Source organism: Muscardinus avellanarius, assembly GCF_963383645.1.
Source record: "Muscardinus avellanarius genome assembly, chromosome: 2".
NCBI classification, from domain to species: Eukaryota; Metazoa; Chordata; class Mammalia; order Rodentia; family Gliridae; genus Muscardinus; species Muscardinus avellanarius.
Window position 1 is genome coordinate 804,289 of NC_137787.1, and position 19,646 is coordinate 823,934.

Genomic DNA, 19,646 nt, shown 5'->3' on the forward strand with positions numbered 1-19,646 from the left:
CATGTGTTGGGTGACTACTCCAGCCCTGCTCTGACGGGGATGCCCTTGGTAGCTTTTCTTCTGCCCCAGGGTGTGGGTGTTCAGAGGCTTACTGCCCTGTAGGACCATGGCCCTAGCCTGCCAGTCTTCCCAGCAAGTGACTGGGACCTTTTTGAAATCCCAGAGCAGCTGATTCCGAAACTTGGCCACAAGGTTTTGGGTAGAAGGGTTGTGGATAGGTGTGACCAAAGAGAGGGGAGCAGATGTTGGGTGCCACCAGTGGAGATCTCAGAAGGCGAGTGAAGGAGCAGGCTGTCTGGGCCGTGGCAGCACGTCCTGACCACCCAGCAGCTCACCAGACGTGTCTATCCCCTTGGCAAGGACACAGTGAGATCCTTCTGGTGTGGATGCAACCCACTGCTGGTCCCGCAGGATGTGTGCTCCCTGAGAGCACACAAGACTCATCTCTCAGCATGGGATGGGAGGGCAGAGAGGAAATGGGAGGGAAGAAGCAGGGACACTTCTCATCTGGCCTCTGCAGACTCTTGCTGCGCCCCGCCTCCCGTGCCCCTCCTAGCATGCTCCTTGTGCCTGACCCTTTGATGGCTTCATGAGTCTCTGGTGTACCTCCGCTAGGTTGCCGACATTAACTTGTGTGTCTGTTAACTCTGCTTGCCTGCTGCCCACCGTCGGCCTTGGACTCACGGGGACAGGGATGTGTGCAGTAGCTGTGCAGACGGTGGGCCGCCGGAGGAATCTCAGCCCCGCCCTGTGCTCCGGGGCCATCCCGTCTGCACTGTGCGGGGCCTCCACATTGACCGCCGTGTGCCAGAGGCACTTAGGGAACCCTGCCTGGCTCTGCCAGCCGCTCGCTCCTCCGCACGCCGCACACCTACCCTGTTGAGCGCTGTCTCTCTGTCGCCTGTGATGTCAGGCAGTGTTCATAGCCAGTCAGTTTCCAGTGTGGAGCTGGGCCCCTGAAATCCCCTTTTGTCCCGTACCTCAGGGCAGCTGCTGGGGTGCCCGCCTTGTGGGGGGGCTGGGGCTGTACTGCACTCTGGCCACAGGAAGCATCGGGTCACTGAGGACCCCTCCATGTGAAGTGGGAGTACTGCCCAAAGCCCGAGCTTGCATTTCTACACTTCGGTGTTGGGTTCTCGGTAGCATTATTTGATAAATCATTGCTAAGTATGGATTTATTTGGAGGTTGTTTGAGAATCGGTGCTTTTTAAGTCTTGGTTCCAAAACTGAGCCTTTCCTATGCTAAGCTTTTGGCATAAAATGCTTTCTACTTGCTCTAATAGGGTGTTGTCTTCTGTTTCCTTTTTGGGCCATTAGTGATCGTATCATCTGAATTCCTCTTCCTAGGGTAGACAGTGTCCCAGAGTCAAGCCCACCAGCCCACAGCAAACAACCATTGCCCATGGGCCAGCGAAGCATCCCAGAGGGAAGCCCCCCGGCTCCCAGAGAGCATCCATTGCCCCAGGACCAGCAGAATATCTTGGGAGGAAGCCCTCCAGCTCAGGAGCAGCCATTGAGCCAGAACCAGGACCAGGACCAGGACCAGGACCAGCAGAGCGCATCAGAAGGAAGCCCGCCAGCCCGAAATGAACAGCTGCCGTCTGAGAACCAGCAGAACATCTCAGAAGAAAGCCCAGCAGCCCATGGTGAATGGCTGTTGCTCGAGGACCCGCAAAATACCCCAGAGGGCAGCTTACCAGCCTGTGCTGGACAGTCATTGCTTGCAGACCAGCAAATGACTGCCTTGGGGAAAGAGGAATCTTTGTCAACAGAGAGCCCCGGGCAGGGTCTTCTGGGAGAAGGCAGGTTGGCACTAGTGGATTCAAAGTTCTTTGCTCCATGTAAGGATTCTGAGTCTCCAGCCCCAGCCGAGGACAGGAACCACAGTGCTGAAGTGGGCGGCCTGCATCCAGCAGCTCCGCGGGAACTGACGGGGGCTAGCAGTCCCTACATCTCTGGCCTTTGGGCGGACACCACCATGCCTGAGTCCCACGCCTGGGGGCAGCTGGGCCGGGGCCGTGTTCTGACACACTGCCCACTTTACAGGAGCGAGTGGGTCCTGCAGCAGCGGAGCCGTCCCCCTGGAGCGGCCTTTGTCTCCTTCGGGACACCCACTCTGGATGAGCCCTGGCCAGGGGTAAAGAGTGACCGAGAAGAGCTGCACACATGCTTGCTTAAGGAGCAGCTGTCTGAGTCGAGCTTTGTGGGGGCTCAGGGCGTCTCCCGCCTGGAGCACCCAGCAGAGAATCCCTCCCTCACCACTACTGAGCCCTTCTGTGATCAGAGAGGCAGAGACCTTCACGACAGCCGCTCGGGCAGCTCCTCAGCCTGCTACGCCTTGGCCGCCGATCTCCCCAGCATCCTGGAGGCCACGGAGGCCCAGGAAGCTGACGTGAATTCTTATTCCTGGAACCTCAAGGAACTCTTTCTCAGTGACCAGGCAGGCGGCACCTCGTCAAGCTGCTCCTGCGCCACGTCTGAACTTGACGAGACACCCTCCTCTTCAGCAGTGTGTTCTGATGTAGATGTGAGCGGTCTCCACAGGCTGGGGCCAGATGCTCTGGGTGACAGGGAGCTCTTGCTGCTGACGGGCACCTACTCTGACCTGGGTGGAGGCCGACAGTTGCGAGAGAGCTGCTCGGGACATGATCAAACAGAACTGTCTGAGGTTTACTTGGCGTCATCTGAACATAATGATGTTAGCGACAGAGAAAGCCCAGCCTGTGTCCTCCCCACGGCGGATGCTGCCCCTGAGGACATGGGCCCATCAGCCGTGGACCTGAGGACGAGCGCCCAGCTCACTTCCACCCCAGTGGTGCCGGGGGCCACGGGCCCGCAGGAGATCCAGGAGGGAACCTACACTGGGAGCTGCTACCATCGGGACGGCTTACGGCTGAGTATGTCCCCAGCCTGGGGTGGAGCTGCTGCCCAGAACACAGTGCAGGGCACAGTGCCATCCTGTCCTGGGGCCGGAGGGGCTTTGACCTCTGAATGGCTTTGTTAAAAAGTAACATGTCATCATTTGTTCCTTTGACATAAGCATTACAAATACATGTGCTCTAGCCAGGCGTGGTGGAGCACACCTGTAGTCCCAGTACCTGTGAGGCTGAGACAGGAGGATTGCAGGTTCGAGGACAGCCCCAGCAAGTAGAGATTCTCATCAACCTAGCAAGACCTTGTTTCCAAAGAAGAAATAAAATCGGGCTGGGGGTGTAACACTAAGGTAGAATGCCTCTGGGTTCTATCCCTGGTAACACACACACACACACACACACACACACACACACACACACACAGTTCTATCCCTGGTCTCGGTCTCTCTCTCTCTCTCTCTCTCTCTCTCTCTCTCTCTCTCTCTCTCTCTCACACACACACACACACACACACACACACACACACACACACAGTTCTATCCCTGGTCACACACACACACACACACACACCCCAAAAACAACAAACAAAAAACCAAATGCATGTGCCCAGGGAGAGGGAGCCTGAGGTCCCAGCTGCCCTGCTCGCCCCGCCACTGCCTTCCTAGGAAAGCACTCCTCACAGCACCTGGTAAAGGTGCCCGGCACAGACACAGGCAAGGGGCATGTGTGCCGCTCTGATCCCGCAGAGCCTCCTCAGGGCACAGCAGCGGCTGCTCTGTCCTCACCTTCCCCTTTATCTCCCCAATGTCTTAATACCCTCACCTTGTTTTAGTTAGTGCTTCCACATTGCTGATTTTGTAGTGTTGATTGCTGTGGGTGTTTTCCCCAAGTTTATAAAAGAAATGTACCTAGTAAAGGCCAGGCGTGGTGGCGCACATTTATAATCCCGGTAGTTGAGAGGCTGAGACAGGAGGCTCGCAGGTTCGAGGACAGCCCAGCAAGTAGTGAGGCTGTCATCAACCTAGTGAGACTGTCTCCAAATAAATAAAATCGGGCTGGGGATGTAGCTCGGAGGTTAAAGCCTAGGGTTCAATCCCCAGTTCCACTATCACCACCACAGCAAAAAAAGCTGGGTATGGTGGTGCATGCTTATAATCCCAGTACTTAGAAGACTGAGACAGAAAGATCACAGGTTTGTGGCCAGCTTCAAATACTTAGGCCCTCTGCAACTTAGTGAGACCCTATTTTAAAAATAATAAAAAAGAGCCAGGTGTGGTGGCACACACTTGTAATCCCAGCATTCGGGAGGCTGAGACCGGAGGATCGCGGTTCGTGGACAGCCTCAGTTACTTAGTGAGGCCCTTTGCAACTCAGTGAGACCCTGTTTCAAAATAAAGAATAAAACATAGGGCAGGGGGTATAGCTTGGAGGTCAAATGCCTCTGGGTTCCATCTCCAGACCTGCAAAAAATAAATAATAAATAAATAGATAAAAAAGCCAGGCATGGTGGCTCACGCTTGTAATCCCCTTGCTTGGGAGGTGGAGACGGGAGGATCACACAGGTTCGAAGCCAGCCTTGCTGGCTTAAGAGATCCTGTTTACAAATAAAATATAAAATAGGTCTAGCAGTGTAGCCCAGAGGTAGAAGGGTTCCATCCCCAGTACCACTGGGTGGGGGGAAGGGCTGGGGGTGTAGCTCAAAGGTAGAATGCTCCTAGGTTCAGTCCCCAGTCCCCCCCACCCCCACAGAATGTACCTACTACATAGTACTTGTTACTTGTAGAAATATTATAAAACATCAGTTAAAAAAAGATGCCACATTTATTTTGGTGTCTACCCAGGAGGCCATGTAAAAATGCATGTTAAGCTGGGCCTCATACATGCCTGTAATCCCAGTACTTGAGAGACTGAGATAGGAGGATCTCAGGATCAGGGCCAGCCTCAGCAACTTAGTGAGATTCCGTTTCAAAATAAAAATAGGGCTGGGGTGTAGCTCAGAAGTAGGTAGAATGTGTGTGCCACCGTGGCTGGCTTTGTCTGGCCCATTCATTTTCTTTTTTTTTTTTTCTTTTTTCTTTTTTCAGTCCTGGGGATTGAACTCAGGGACATCTACCTCTGAATTACATCCCCAGCCCTATTTTTAAACATTTTTGCTTTGAAACTGGGTCTTACTAAGTTGCAGAGGGCCTCACTAAGTAACAGTCTGTTTTCAAACCTAATGATCCTCCTGTTTCAGCCTCCCAGATCCTGGGATCACACGCCTGGCTCTGAGCTGGGGAGAGCCTGCCCCTGCCTGGGTTGCTCATAGACTTCATGCTGTCCTGGGAGTGGGCTGCTTCATCATAGCTGTCCAGCAGGGCAGCAGGGCTCAGTGCTCCGGCCCTTCTCACCTCTCGCCCTCCAGGCATACAGTTTGAAGTGAAGCGGGTGGAGCTCCAAGGCTCTGCAGCCCTGCTCTGCTGCTGGCTGGTGAAGGACGTGCTGCACAGCCACCGGGACGCGGCCACCAGGGCGCGCCTGCTCCTGGCCAGCCTGCCCAGCTCCACCCACTCGCTGCAGGAGCTCCCTGGGTCCAGCCTCGGGGAGGTGGGTGTCTGAGTCTGCGCGGGCCTTGCGCTTGCCCTTGACTGTGTGCCACATTCCCAGCTGGCTTTGCATTCTTGCTTTTTTCTGGGATAGGAATCGGGTCTATTTGTGGCTTTTTAACCTAATATACTGTGTAAGTATAAAGCAGACTAAGTGTGTGTAGTCGAGTGTAAACATTTCTGCACATGTGCCAGTTTAGACGGGTGAGCGGAGGCCCCTGGAAGTTGGAGGCCAGCTTTCCGTCTGTGGGCGGAGGCCCTTGTGGCGAGGGTGTCTTGCTGCTGGGGTGGGCTGGGACATGATGCATCCTCTCTTGGGTGCAGTAGCGTGGGGATCCTTAGACCTTGCTTCGCATTTGCAGATGCTCAGAGCCAAGCCCTGGTTTGAGGAGTCCCCGACACCTGTGGAGTTGGAGGGGCTGGCGGCCTGCGAGGGCGAGTATTCCCATAAGTACAGCACCCTTCGCCCGCTCGGCAGCGGGGCCTTCGGCTTCGTGTGGACCGCGTTGGATAAGGCGCAGAACAAGGAGGTGCTCTGCGTCTGGAGGGAAGGGTCCCGACTCTGGGTCTCTTGCTCTCTCATCTCCAAGTTTTAAGAGAGAGAACACCTCCATGCATAGCACCAAGGACTCGGCCAGTGTGTGGGAAGTCTGGATATGAGGAGGGCAGTCCCAGCGGTGTGCGTCTTGACTCCAGAGGCCACATGCATGTAGCCTTTCAGATTCAGACCCTGATCTAAATGGGCCGAGGCTCAGCCAGGCTCAGGGCTGTGCTTACCACCGTGTGTGTGGGCCTCTGTCCACTCCTCCTTTCCCTTTTCCTCTCTGAGTTTTAGGTGGGGGGTACTGTTTTGCTGCCCACGTGGCATGCTGACCAAGCTTGCTTTTACTGTGTGTGTGTGTGTGTGTGTGTGTGTGTGTGTGTGTGTGTGTGTGTGTGTGTGTTATTGGGGATTAAACCCAAGGGTATTCTACTTCCAAGCTGCACCCCCAGCCCTATTTTTTTTTTCAATACTGGAAATAAAACCCAGGGAGGGACATTCTGCCTCTGAGATATACCCCCAGTCCTATTTTTTATTCTTTATTTTGAAACAGGGTCTCACTGAGTTGCAAAATACCTCACTAAGTAGCTAAGGCTCTCTGTGAACCACGATCCTCCTGTCTCAGCCTCCCAAATGCTGGGATACAAGTGTGTGCCACCACGCTCTCAGCCCTATTTTTTGAAGCAGGGTCTTGCTAGGTTGATGAGAGTCTCAGTACTTCCTGAGGATGTCCTTGAACCTGTGATCCTCCTGCCTTAGGTACTGGGATTTCAAGTGTTCACTACCACACCTGACTTCAAGCTCACTTGAAAACCAAATTTAAGACCTCTTCCACTCAAGTGTGGTAAAACCAAAAAGCCTCCCCACCAAGAAAACAAGCAAGCAAGCTATCCAGCAGGCACTCCCGGTGGTCTCCTGGGTTCCCCAGTGGCCTCCCATGGCTCCCGACTGGTTTGCAGGTCACGTTTGCTGTGCACGAGATCGTCTTCCACATGAGCTGGATGCCTCCGTTGTCATGGCTTGATGTGACAGTAGTGACCTTTTACTCAGGAGTAGTGTCCGCTCCCCTCTGTGAACACTGAGAGCCAGGCGTGCCCGCATCCAGCCTGCTGGGACCTGGAGGCCGGGGGTGCTTTCGGGGGTCCTCTCGCCCCGGAGGGTCTCAACATTGCTGGGTGGTGCTGGAGGGACGAGTCTGGCCGGGTGCTGTCTTCTTGCTGTCGTGGTTGGCAGTGGGCTCTGGATTTTTTTGACCAAATCAGCAGGCATTCCTTCTCTGCAGTTACAGCCTTGTGCTTCTCCCCATCCTCTCTCCCTTCCCTCCTCCCTCCACTGCTGGACCTGAAGGGCAGTCCCACCACGGAAGCTGGACCACCATCTCTGGTTTCCTGTCCATCATGGCAGTGCCTTTTAGTTTCCATGAACACCTTTTGGTTGAGGATGTTTCATTTTCTTTTTAGCCCACTAACATCTTTTTAAAGGAGTAAGTGTTGAGTTCTTTCACACTATCAGCAGGTGTCTTCAGCACTGGGATGGCTGAGCCCTTGTTTCCATTGTTAATGTACGGAGTGATGTTATAACGCTTCCTTCCCCCATGCGTTGCTGCGGTTGGCTGGCTGACCTGTGCACCTGGCTTCTCTTTCTGAGGGAGTGTGAGCCTCTCTGCCAGGCAGCTTGTGCTCCCTGCCTGCCTGGTGCTTGTGTTGACTCTGGCTAGAGCTGTCAGAGAATTGTCTCTTTTATTCCCAAAGTGTGCACCTGTCAGCAGCCTGCAGCCATAACCCAAAAATCTGGCCACAGAACTTAGAGGAAAGATTTGATTTATTTTCTCAAGGTCTTGCACTCAGTCCATGTTAAACTGGGGACCGTGGGTCTCAGGGCAGGGTGGAGGGAGAGCACGTGGGCTATGTTCGCATCATGGACTCTGAGCGTGGGGGAAGAAGAACCTTTATACAAACCCAAGGTCCACCCCAGGGCCCCTCCTCCTGCACACCTGCTTACAGGCCTACCCAGTACACCAGGTAAATCCTCTACAATGGGTTTCTCTCTTTCTGGGATCACAGCCTCTTGACTCCATTACACCAGCCCCAAACATTACATGAGCTCTGTGGGGGACATTTTATAGCTAACTATAACAAGTTTTTTTTTTTTTTTTTTTTTTGGTTAGTTTCCTTCCTTCCACTTGCGAAATTAATTTTACTATTTTTTCTCATTTATCAGGTTAAGTGTGTACTTTTTTTTTTTTTTTTTTTTTGGTGGTACTGGAGTGGAACCCAGAGGCTTTCTACCTCCGGGCTATACTCCCAGACCTATTTTCTATTTTATTTGGAAACAGGGTCTCACTAAGTTGCTGAGAGCCTCACTAAGCTGAGGCTGGCTTTGAACCTGTGAGATCCTCTTGTCTCAGCCTCCCAAGCACAGGGATTACAAGCATGTGCCACCACTCCCGGCTAAGTGTGTACTTTTAATGCTGTTAATAATGAAAGCATGTGCAGTAGTAAGTTTTCTGAGTATACTTTAGCCATGCATTAGTGATTTTACTTTTATTTTCTTTTTATGAGTATATTTGCTGAGCATGGTGGTGTGCACTTGTAATCCCAGTTCCTGGGAGGCTGAGACAGGAGGATCATAGGTTCTCAGCCAGCCTCAGCTACTTACTGAGGCCCTCTGTAACTTTTTAAGACCCTGATCAAGAATTAAAAAATACGGCTGGGGGTTTAGCTCAGAGGTAGGATGCCCCTGAGTTTAATCCCCAGTACCGGGAAAAGAAAGTTTTTTTTTGCGGGTCTGGGGATGGAACCCAGGGGCATTCGACCTCCGAGCTACACCCCCTGCCCTATTTTTTTTTTCTTTATTTTGAAACCAGGTCTCACTGAGTTGCAGAGGGCCTCACTAAGTAGCTGAGGCTGTCCATGAACCGCGATCCTCCGGTCTCAGCCTCCCGAATGCTGGGATGACAGGCGTGCGCCACCACACCTGGCTGAGTCTGTTTTATTTATACAGAATAATGGATTTTATTGTGGCATATACCATACTTTGTTCATATCCAACCCCCTGCTTATCATACGCATTCTTAATATACAGCGCTCTTGTTATTTGGGGTCGCCAAGCAGTCTGATTTCTAAATGTGCCTTCATACTTCTCTGAGGCAGACTTTATTTTGAGTGTGAGGCAGGAGTCTGGCAGGCTCTGTGGGTGTCTAGATAAGCCTATAACTAAGGAAGGGAGAAGCCCAATGTCTTTCGTATGGTTTAAAAAGAATCTACACAAGCTTTTTTCCTTTCAAAAAACAGAGATGTCCATTTTAATATTTTTGCTGGGCTAGCAAGTTGTGGAGCCAAGTATCCAAGCAGAAAGTGGCCTCTTGAGGGTTAAGTCGTCATCATGGCATGGGGAGCATCCAGGTCAAAGGGCCAGAGGCCCCAAGGGAGCCACCATCTTGGCTCTGACAGCACCTTAGCCTGCCTATTGTTGGACAGTACATAAATAGTGTAACGGCAGCAGCTTTGAAGATGTGGAGCAGCTTTTCCAGGCCGAAGCTGTCTGCGCTATTTTCTTGTGTCTTTTTTCATGTCTTAACAGTGCCTTTTGGAGAGCAGAGGTTTTTAGTGTTGATGAAATCCAATTTATCAGTTTTTCTCTTATGCATTATGCTCTCGACATCCTATATGACCCAAGATCACAAAGATTTTCTCCTAGATTTCTTTCTTCAACATTTATGGACATAGGCTTTGCCTTTAGGTCTATGATGTGATTTGGGTTGATTTTGTATGTGGTATCAGGTATGTGTGTGTGGTTTTTTTTATTTTTATTTTTTTGCGGTACTGGGGATGGAACCCAGGGGCATTCTACCTCTAAGCTACACCCCCAACCCTATTTTTTTATTTTTTATTTTGGAACAGGGTCTCACTGTTGCAAGGGGCCTCACTAAGTAGCTGAGGCTGTCCATGAACCACAATCCTCTGGTCCCAGCCTCCCAAGTACTGGGATTACAGGCGTGCGCCACCATGCCCAACTCTTTATTCTTTATTTTGAAACGGTCTCACTGAGTTGCGGAGGGCCTCACTAAATAGCTGAAGCTGTCCACGAACCCGGATCCTCTTGTCTTAGCCTCCCAAATGCTGGGATTACAAACGTGCAGCACCATGCCTGGCTTGCGTGAGGTTTATTTTTTTCACATACACATCTGCTATTTAGCATCAGGTATTAAAAGATGCCTTTTCCCCACTGAATCATCTTGGTACCTTTGCTGAAAACCAATGGGCCATACAGGTGTGGGCTGGTCAGCTCACTGGCCTCTGTCCAGATGTTGGCCAGCCACTGTAACTCAGTCAGGCTAGACACTCTGTTCTCTTGCAAGAGTATTTTGAACATACTAGGTTCTTTGCTTGTTCCTATCAACTTTAGAATCCACTTATTGATTTTCTTTATATTTGCTATTTATTTTTGGTCCTGGGGATTGAACCTAGGGGTGTTCTCTATGGGCTATACCTCCAGCCTTTTTATTTTTTATTTTGAAACGGGGCCTTGCTAAGTTGCCGAGGCTGGCTTCAAACCCACAGCCCTTCTGTCTCAGACTCCCAAGCTGGGATTACAGGTGTGCGCCACCATGCCCAGCTCACTGATTTTATTAATGATGCTTGCTAGGATTTTGTTTAGGATTGTATTAAGTTTGTAGACTTCTGTGGGGAGTCTTCCGTGCCGCTTTTTGGTCCCGTGAGGTTGCTCTCATTAACGTTCTACAGTTTTCAGCTGTAATTTCACATATTTTGTTAGATTTATTCCTAGATATTTCATGCTTTGGGTGCTATTGTAAATGGAATTGAATTTTTTTCCCTTCAGTATTGGGGATTGAACCCAGGGCCTTGTACAGAGTAGACAAGTACTCTACCACTGAGCTACAAACCTATATCTTTTTTTTTTTTTTTTTTTTGAGGTACTGGTATTGAACGCAGGGGCATTCTGCCTCCCAGCATCCTGGTGGGTTGCTGACCTCCTCCTCTGTGTGTTTGTGCTACCAGGGTTGTTACTGTGGAGCTGGGGGAGGCAGTGCAGAAGCTCTGTCTGCCACTGTGAACTGCCAGTGGGCACCTGGGAGATGGGGTGCCAGACTCCTACCCTCTGCTTCCCTTGTAGGTGGTGGTGAAGTTTATTAAGAAGGAGAAGGTTTTGGAGGATTGTTGGGTCGAGGATCCCAAGTTTGGAAAAGTTACTTTAGAGATTGCAATTCTGTCCAGAGTGGAGCACGCCAATATCATCAGGGTGAGTGACAAGTCCTCCCAGTGATGTGCTTGACTGGTCTTGTGAAACTTTTTTAGTGGGGTGGTCGAAAACATTTCAGCAGAGCTGGCTTGGCCCCTCCTTCCCAGGTGCTGGATGTACTTGAGAACGAGGGGTTCTTCCAGCTCGTGATGGAGAAGCACGGGTCTGGCCTGGACCTCTTCGCCTTCATCGACCATCATCCCAGCCTGGACGAGCCCCTGGCAAGCTACATCTTCCGGCAGGTGAGGGGCCAGAGCTTGCTGGTGGACCTGGTCACCGGCCCACGGTCAGTCCTCTCTGAGCCGGATCCAGCCTGTAGATTTGGGGTTTTATGGAGTAGGTATGTATTTTGAGAAGAGAGTTCTGTTTTTGTTTTTGTTTTGTTTTTTTTTTTTTTTTTGGTGGTACTGGGGTTCCTGGAAGTCCTTCTACCTCTGGGCTGCACTCCCAGACCTATTTTGTTTTTGGAAACAGGGTCTCTGAAGCCAGCGCAGCTGACTTCGAACCTGCGCGATCCTCCTCCTCCGCCTCCCCAGCGCGGGGATGACGAGCGCCCACCGCGCCCGGCGCGAGAGTTCTGTATGTGAAGTGGAGAAAGTGGAGTTAGGAAGAAGGAAGCCAGAGCGGCCTGGGATGACCGGGAGTCTGTGTGATGATTGTATTATCCAGAACAGTCCAAATACTAACCAACAAAGTTGCCAGGCTGCGAGCCCCGGGATGGGTCTGAATTCTCGTCTCCGCAGGCCGTAAGGGAGATCATCGCTTGTCCCTGTGCCTCAGTCCTCTTGTCTGTGTGGTGGGGATCACTGGGCGCTGTGTGATAGGCCGGGTTGAAGTGGGGAGGGCCCTTAGGCCTGTGTGCAGCTCGGGGACCTGAAGGTTCAGCGCTGATAACCAGCAGCAGAGGTTGAGGTCCGGCGGGCTCATTTTACAGCAGGCGCTTGTCCTCATCCGTTCTGTAGCTAGTCGAGTGTGCACGCCCATTCATTATCCCACTGCAGTGGGCGCCGGGAAGGGGGCACAGGCACCTAGAAGGCAGCAGGAGCTCGCGCTCTGCACAGTGAGGGGAGGGGATGTCTCCAGCCTGGACTGCCCCAGCTCCCTGGAGAGGACGGAGAGAGCCAGCCAGGGTCAGTGTGAGCCTCCAGCTTTGCCTGTGGTTTTGTGCTGGTGGTGATGCCACTCCTGGGGACTGGCGGCTGGCCCGACTGGCAAGGCTGCTTTCCCTCCTCACTGCCGCCGTGGGCCTCGTGGCTGCCATCCTTCTAGGTGGTCGTGGGCACAGCTTGGCGTGGAGTCACACCTCTGCATCATTGTGTACTGGAGAATGCTCATTCTGTCTTGATTGCTCTGCTTTGTTGGCAAGGTCTGTTTTGAGCGGAATTTACCTTGAATGGCCTTTTGAAAGTCCTGCGGCCTCTGTTGCAGCTGGTGTCTGCCGTGGGGTACCTGCGCTCCCAAGGCATTATTCACCGCGACATCAAGGACGAGAACATCGTGATCGCCGAGGACTTCACCATCAAGCTGATCGACTTCGGCTCAGCTGCCTACCTGGAAAGGGGCAAACTCTTCTACACCTTCTGTGGGACCATCGAGTACTGTGCCCCCGAAGTGCTCATGGGGAATCCGTATGTGTCGCCCTGGCTGCAGTGGGCGGTTGCTGATGGGACGGCTCCTGTGTGTCTTTGTGACAAGGGTGTTGGGTGAAAAAGGGCAGCGTTTTGGAGAATACGTAGACAGGCAAAGTAAGATTGATCAAAGGTTGCTGGGCAGTGAACACAGGTTCCTTCTATTTTTATTTTCTCCGTTATGTCTGGAGTTTGAAATAATAGAAAGTTAGGGAAATATAAAAGGTAAAGATGAGAGTTCCCAAAGCTGAGACTCCTCAAGGAAGTGCAAAGGACCTTGAGCGGGTTCGTTCCTTCTGGGGACAGGGATAATACATTGAGTAAGGTCTTACAGGGCTGGCCACAGGGGACGTGGAGCAGTGGCAAGGATCATGGCGTGGGGGTTCCTTGAAAGCTGGAGCCCAGCACCGGCTCTTCTGACCAGCCGGGCTGGCTCTCTGGACCCGCTGGGCTGAGCCCCTGGGTTCCTGCTGGGGGAGGAAGCGGGCTGGGGAGGGCGCGGTCAAGTTAGCTTCTCTGGGTTGCAGGAGCGACTATGGCAGGGCCTCATTTTGGGGAACTTGAGAGGAGGGTTGAGGAGGGTTGTGCTGCTTAGGGAGGTGGAGTGGGATCCGCTGACGGGATTCCGTCGTGTGCAAAGGGATTCTGTCTCGCATGCACAAGCTCAGCCTGGCTGCCTACGAAGTGACCTAGGAAGCTTCCTGTAGACCGCAGGGCTACCCCACACCCTGCTTGGGTGTAGAGGAGAGCAGCTAGAGCTAGCAAGCCCTTGAGAGCAGGGGCCGGGCCAGTGTCCCTGCTCCGTGTGGTCCTGTAGGATGCCGTGTGGGTCCCAGACGCACCCGGTTGGAGCTGGAGCTGGGCCTCGACCGCCAGTCCGCAGCCTTTGCTCTTAGCCCTGCGGTTCCCGCGCTGTGCCTCGGGCTCATGTGAGAGGCCACCAGGCCCAGGTGGAGTCTGCGCAGGCTGGAAGTGCAGGTCCCAGCCCTCCATGCTGGGTGGCTCCTGGCCGTCCTGGGCCTGGCTGGCCCTGCATGCAGGGACGGGATGTTTTGCCAACAGCAGGGTTTGTGTGGAGGGCATTGAGCCCTCACTCTGGGACCCTGTGTGTGTGGAGGGCCACCACACAGGAGAGGGGCTGGGTGGTGGTCTAAGAAGGGCATGGGGCTTCTTTTCAGATGCTTTGGTTACCCTGGTGCCCACTTGACCTGCCATTCTGTCCACAGTGGTGGAGGGGAGCTGCACGCCGACGGCCCCTGGCCAGCAGCCAGTGCCTCTCAGCAGATCCGCTCCCACCCCTGCTGCTTGAGCTGCCTGCGCCATCTCCTCTCGTGGCCCGGCACCCCTCTTCAGCTGTGTGAATGGCAGCTCTGGGTCAGGCCTTGTCTTAGGGGCCCTGGGCCCACCCCACATCCTGTCCCCATCTTGTTGGTGAGAGGCTGAGCTCCGGTCCCAGATCCCGTCCTCTGGAACGACCTTCCTTATCCGTGGTTCCCATATATCCTTCTTCTCCAGGTGTCAGCCAACTATGGCCTTTGGCCAAATCCAGCCTGCCATGTACAAGAAAATAATATTTCTATTGTGGTAACGCACACAGTTTACTCTCTCAACCACCTTGAGTGTACAGCGGGCGGCATTGGGCTCATTCACACTGCTGTGCGACCACCAGGAGCCCTCACCTCCAGAACACCTTCGTCTCCCTAGTTGAGCCTCTTTCCCCACGAAACGCTGGCTGCACCCGCCCAAGCCTGACTCCCCCACGCCGCACTCTCTCTGTACAGCATTCCCGTAGATACCTCACCCATGGAACTGGGGACCTGTCCTTCAGTCTCACCCCCAGGGTCCCTGTGTCCAGCTCGCCTTCCTCTGAAGGCGAGTATTCCACTGTGGGTATCTGCTGCGCATTGCTTAGTTAGCTGGTGACGGGCCACGGGTTGTCTGTACCTTTGATGATTGTTGTTCTTATTATTATTTTTTTGGTGGTACTGGGGGTAGAACCCAGGGGCTTTTCTACCTCCAGGTTATACTCCCAGATCTATTTTATACTTTATTTGGAAACAGGGTCTCACTAAGTAGCTGAGGCTGGCTTTGAATCTGTGCGATCCTCCTGTCTCAGCCTCCCAAGCGCTGAGATTACGAGCGTGCGCCACCACGCCTGGCTGACTGTTCTTATTAATACTGCAAAAGTGAGTGGGCACATAACTTCTGCCACTTGTTTTTTATTTTTATTTTTTGTGGTGCTGGGGTTGAACTCACTAACATCCTACACTCTTAGCCCTATTTTGTTTTTTCTCCGGAAATGCTCTTGTTAAGCCCCTTGCTCAGTTGCTGAGGCTGGCCTTGAACCTCTAAGCCTCCTGTCATGCCTATGTGGGAGTATAGGCATGTGCTGCCATGCCTGGCCTGCCACTTAGTTTTTACAGATAAAGTTTTATTGGAACACAGCCTATGCTTATGTCTTGTCTGTGGCTGCTTTGCGCCCTCAGGCAGAGCTGAGCAGTTGTATCAGAGACCTTGTGGTCTGCAAGTCTTATAATGTTTATTCTTTGGCCCTTTACAGAGAACGATGGCTGGCCCCTGTATGACTCTGTGGCCATTTCCTCTAAGTTCCCAATGTTTCAGGCCTCTCTGTAAGACAGCAGCTTACAGAGAGGATTTTCTTGCTACAGCTGCTGCAGTCTTGTCCTTCCGTCTCACCTCTGAGGCTGACCTCTGCCCTGCTGTTCCTGAGGCTCCACGCTCTACTCCCCTGGGCTGCCCTTTCTGTGGCCAGCACCCACCCTTGCCTGGGCTTCTGCCTGCTGAGGACGACAGGCTCCCGGTGGCCCCAGGACAGCAGAGGGCTGGGCCTCCTGCTCACCTACAGTTGCTCTCGGCTCCCTGTCTGACTGCGGCCGTGGCTCTTAGGCCAGGCTGCCCTGAGCTCTGCCCCCAAGACTCAGAGCCCAGGCCCTGCAGGGTGGTGGTGCGGTTACTTGGCCAGGTCCTGCTTACAGCTCCACTCGTCACCAAGCCTTGCTGCCATTCTGTGTTGTGTGAAGACAGTTCTGGTCTCACTGTGTGGTTGTGGGGATAAGGGTTATGTTACAGCTTAAATGATATGAGGGCTTTTTTTTCTTATTCAACTAAAGTTTGTGGAATAGAAAAATTAAAACTAATTAAAAAATTAATAGGCAGCTTGGTGCAACTTTAACAAATCTTTATTACAAAATCAGTAGGAAATAGAGAAGGAAAAAGCAACATGCTGACACGTATGCTGAAGAGCCCCAAAATGGAACTCTGCCCCCCTCTCCATCCACAGCCTTTAAATGCATTTTGTATCGGTATCTTAGCAGCGTTACCAAGGCAACGGGCTAGTAACTTACTCCTTAGCCAGGTGGTGCCTCTCTGTCTCCAGACAGTGCATTTACCAAATGCAGGGGTCAAGAATCTATCTGGCCTTTGCCTCTATTGTATTGGGCAGTACTGGTTGCTCATCAACAATTGGTGCCCTGTGCCACGTGGTCCTTCTGCAAGGCCCGCTGACGCCCTTACAGGCCCAGGGATGCTCTGCCTCCCCAGGGCATGTGCTTCCCTACCTGCCCAGGGCCTCCTGGTGCCATCCCGGTGTGTGGCTGGGCTGAGCGCCCTATGCCCTAAGATGCCCCCTCCTCCTCGCAGTTACAGAGGGCCGGAGCTGGAGATGTGGTCTCTGGGCGTCACACTGTACACGCTGATCTTTGAGGAGAACCCCTTCTGTGAGGTGGAAGAGACCATGGAGGCGGCCATACATCCGCCCTGCCTGGTGTCCCCAGGTGAGCCCGAGCGCAGCTGGGGGTGGGCCACTGGTGTGAGGGCTGATGGCTTCCTTCCTGACGGTCACATGTACTTCCTGCTTCCTCACGCAGTGATTTGAATGTAAGAATAGTTTGTATGGAGTGTGGCGGTGCACACTGGTCATCCCAGTGACTCAGGAGGCGGAGGCAGGAGGGCCTCAAGTTCAAGGCCAACGTGTGCAACTTAGACCTTGTCCAAAAATAAAACCAAAAAGGGTTGTGGTGTAGCTCAGTGGTAGAGCACTTGCCTGGCATGCACGAGCCCCTGGATTCCATGCCAAAAAAAACAAAAAGGAAAGAATCATTTGAATATGACTTGAAAACATTTCGATGACGGATTGGTTGATTCTGGGGATTGAACCTCGTGGAGTTCTAACTCTGAGCTACTACCCCAATTTATTTTTCCCTGAGGTATTGGGGATGGAACCCAGAAGCATTCTACCTCCGAGCTACATCCCCAGCCCTATTTTTTTTTTTTTTTTTTAGTCTTTATTTTGAAACCGGGGCTCAATGAGTTGCAAAGGTCCTCACTAGTAGCTAAGGCTGTCCACGAACCCAGACCCTCCTGTCTCAGGCTCTCAAGCGCAGGGATTGCAAGTGTGCGCCACCACACCCGGCTTCCGTTTTTACATTTAGCGCTGTCCCACTGACTTGCTGAGGATCCTGCTCAGGTGCTGAGGTTGGCCCAAGCCCCATCCTCCTGTCTCAGTTTCCCAAACTCTAGATTACATGGTGCACCACCATGCCCAGCTACCCGGCACATCTGGATAACCTTTATGAGTGCTCCTTGGACCTTAGAGGCCCTCTTTGGGGTGATGGGCTGTGTAGTCAGTAACCTTCTGGGGCAGTACCTGTAAGACCAGGCACTTAGTCAGGAACCCCATCGCATGGGGAAGGGGAGGTGCTGAGTCAGGGTAGGCTTGACCCCCAGCAGCGCCCACGAGGCTGCAGGCCCCTTCCTGCGAACCGTGTGTGTAGCAGGCTGCTCAGTGCCCTGTGGCTAGTGGAGGTTCACGTGGGGTGAGGACCCGCACGGGGAGGCAGATGTGGGGCCAGTGTCCAGAAAGGCTTCCTGGGCCTGCAGTGGGTACCTCAGAAGCCCACACCAGGGAGATCCATGGAGCTGCAGGAAAGGTCAGGTGCCTGTGGGGAGCAGCCGGCCAGGCCTGCTAGCTGCTCCCCTGCTCTCGAGGCCTGCAGGCCTCGGGGGTTCCAGGTGATCTCGACCTGGACCCACCCAGGTTCCTGTGTCCCCAGAGCTTATGAGCCTCGTGATGGGGCTACTGCAGCCCTCCCCTGAGCAGCGCACCACCTTGGAGAAGGTGCTGACAGACCCTTGGGTGACCCAGCCCGTGAACCTCGCAGACTACTCCTGGGATGAGGTGTATCGGACAAACAAGCCAGGTGAGCAGCTTCGCAGCACCCCCCACGTGCCCGGGCCCAAGTGGCAGGCCTGGCTGTCTTCCTGGGTGGGCACCTTCCTCCATGCCTGCCTTGTGCCAGAGGCCCCTGGATGTCACTGGAGTTCCGAATGTGGCAGTGGGCCCATGGGAGCCCTGATGCGAGTTGGGGGCTGATGGTTTGAGGGGTGCCGTGGGTGGTGGTCTGTCTAGGCTGTGGGGGCCAAAGCCACAGATGAGCAGACCACCCTGGGGCTGGGGTGGCCTTCAGACGAGGCTCGTGGGCACAGGCCTGAAGCCCTGCTCAGAGCAGATGGCCCCAATGGGGCTGGTGGCTCTGGGCTTAGAAGCCAGCATCTCAGCAGGCGCTGTACGTCCAGAACACTACCTGTGGGTTTCTGCATCTGCCTTCCTGTTCTCTTGGTCCTTGGGCTTCCAGGAACAAGAACAGGTCCTGTGTTTATCATTAGCAAGAGATACAGGGTCTTCTTCCCCTCAGGAAGCGGCCTCCTGTCCACTGCGGGTCTGGAGCTCAGGAGCCAGAATGCGAGCGAGGCGGCCCGGTCCCAGCCTCTCTGCAGACCTCCCACCCCTGGGGAGGCGCCGGTCGGCTGAACGCCAGCATCCCGCGGCTCACCTCCACTTGCTTTGGAGAACCATTGGGTTTCAGGCCCTTCTGCTTGGATAAAGCAGATCCTTGAGGACCGGACCCAGTTTACCTCCTGAAAACCCTCCTGCAGCTTCGACAGGTGCTACGACAAAAGCCAGTGAGACTATTTGTTTAGTTTTATAAAAGAGACTTGGAATTCATGTTTTTATGACCTTGAGAAAACATTCTAGTGTTCATTTACTTTGTACTCTTAAAGGGCTTTTAATATGTAGCTTCTGAAAAGAATAAAGAATAGTTAATTCCCTTTCTGCTTTTGTATATGTGCGTAGATTTTGTTTCATTTGACTTGGTAGATGCTCCACTAAGTGATAGATGTGTGGAATCTGTAGAACTGGTTAGCCAGATAACCAGACTATTCCCTTAATTGATTTCCCTGAACATTTTCAAATTAAAATAACTGTTAATAAACACCCCCCACCCCCCCACTGGGCCTGTATGGATTGTTCTCTATGCTGGTAGGAGAGGCACTGGTTTCTTCGGGTTTTTTTTTTTTTTTTTTTTTTTTTTTGCGGACCTCACTTGCTGCAGCTGGAGAAAGGTCAGCCTCAGTCAGGCTGGGGGAGCTGCCGGAGGTTGGCCTGGGGCTTTGACGCTCACTCCTTGCAGAAGACTGGGAAAACTACCGTGTTCCCCATGCAGAGCTGGGTCTGCCAGCGTCTGGGTTGTGCGGGGAGACTCTGCTGTCAAACATGAGGGCCTCCTCAGAGGCCCTGCAGCTGGCTCAGCCCCAACCCTGTGTATGCGAGGGGCTCCAGACTCAACTCCAGTGCCCTGCCTCTGTGTCTGCCTGAGGGGCTCCAGGCTGAGCCCCTAGAAGTTACTGACACTTTCACTTTAGAACTTGAGTTTTCTGATGATCTAACAATGCTCTT

General features: G+C 53.1%; 1 protein-coding gene across 1 annotated transcript in view; it reads left to right on the plus strand.

Annotated features, from left to right (window-relative positions):
• The window catches only part of PASK (PAS domain containing serine/threonine kinase), a gene marked incomplete at both ends in the record, with an annotated part of 37,719 nt that overhangs the window by 15,962 nt on the left and 2,111 nt on the right, over positions 1–19,646 (plus strand). The window contains 10 exons of the mRNA XM_080720055.1: positions 1,529–1,646; positions 1,847–2,897; positions 5,278–5,459; positions 5,821–5,988; positions 11,136–11,261; positions 11,369–11,503; positions 12,690–12,889; positions 16,550–16,683; positions 17,962–18,108; positions 19,381–19,511. Coding sequence (XP_080576181.1) covers positions 1,529–1,646; positions 1,847–2,897; positions 5,278–5,459; positions 5,821–5,988; positions 11,136–11,261; positions 11,369–11,503; positions 12,690–12,889; positions 16,550–16,683; positions 17,962–18,108; positions 19,381–19,511 — 2,392 coding nt within the window. The remainder of the gene's footprint in view (positions 1–1,528; positions 1,647–1,846; positions 2,898–5,277; positions 5,460–5,820; positions 5,989–11,135; positions 11,262–11,368; positions 11,504–12,689; positions 12,890–16,549; positions 16,684–17,961; positions 18,109–19,380; positions 19,512–19,646) is intronic.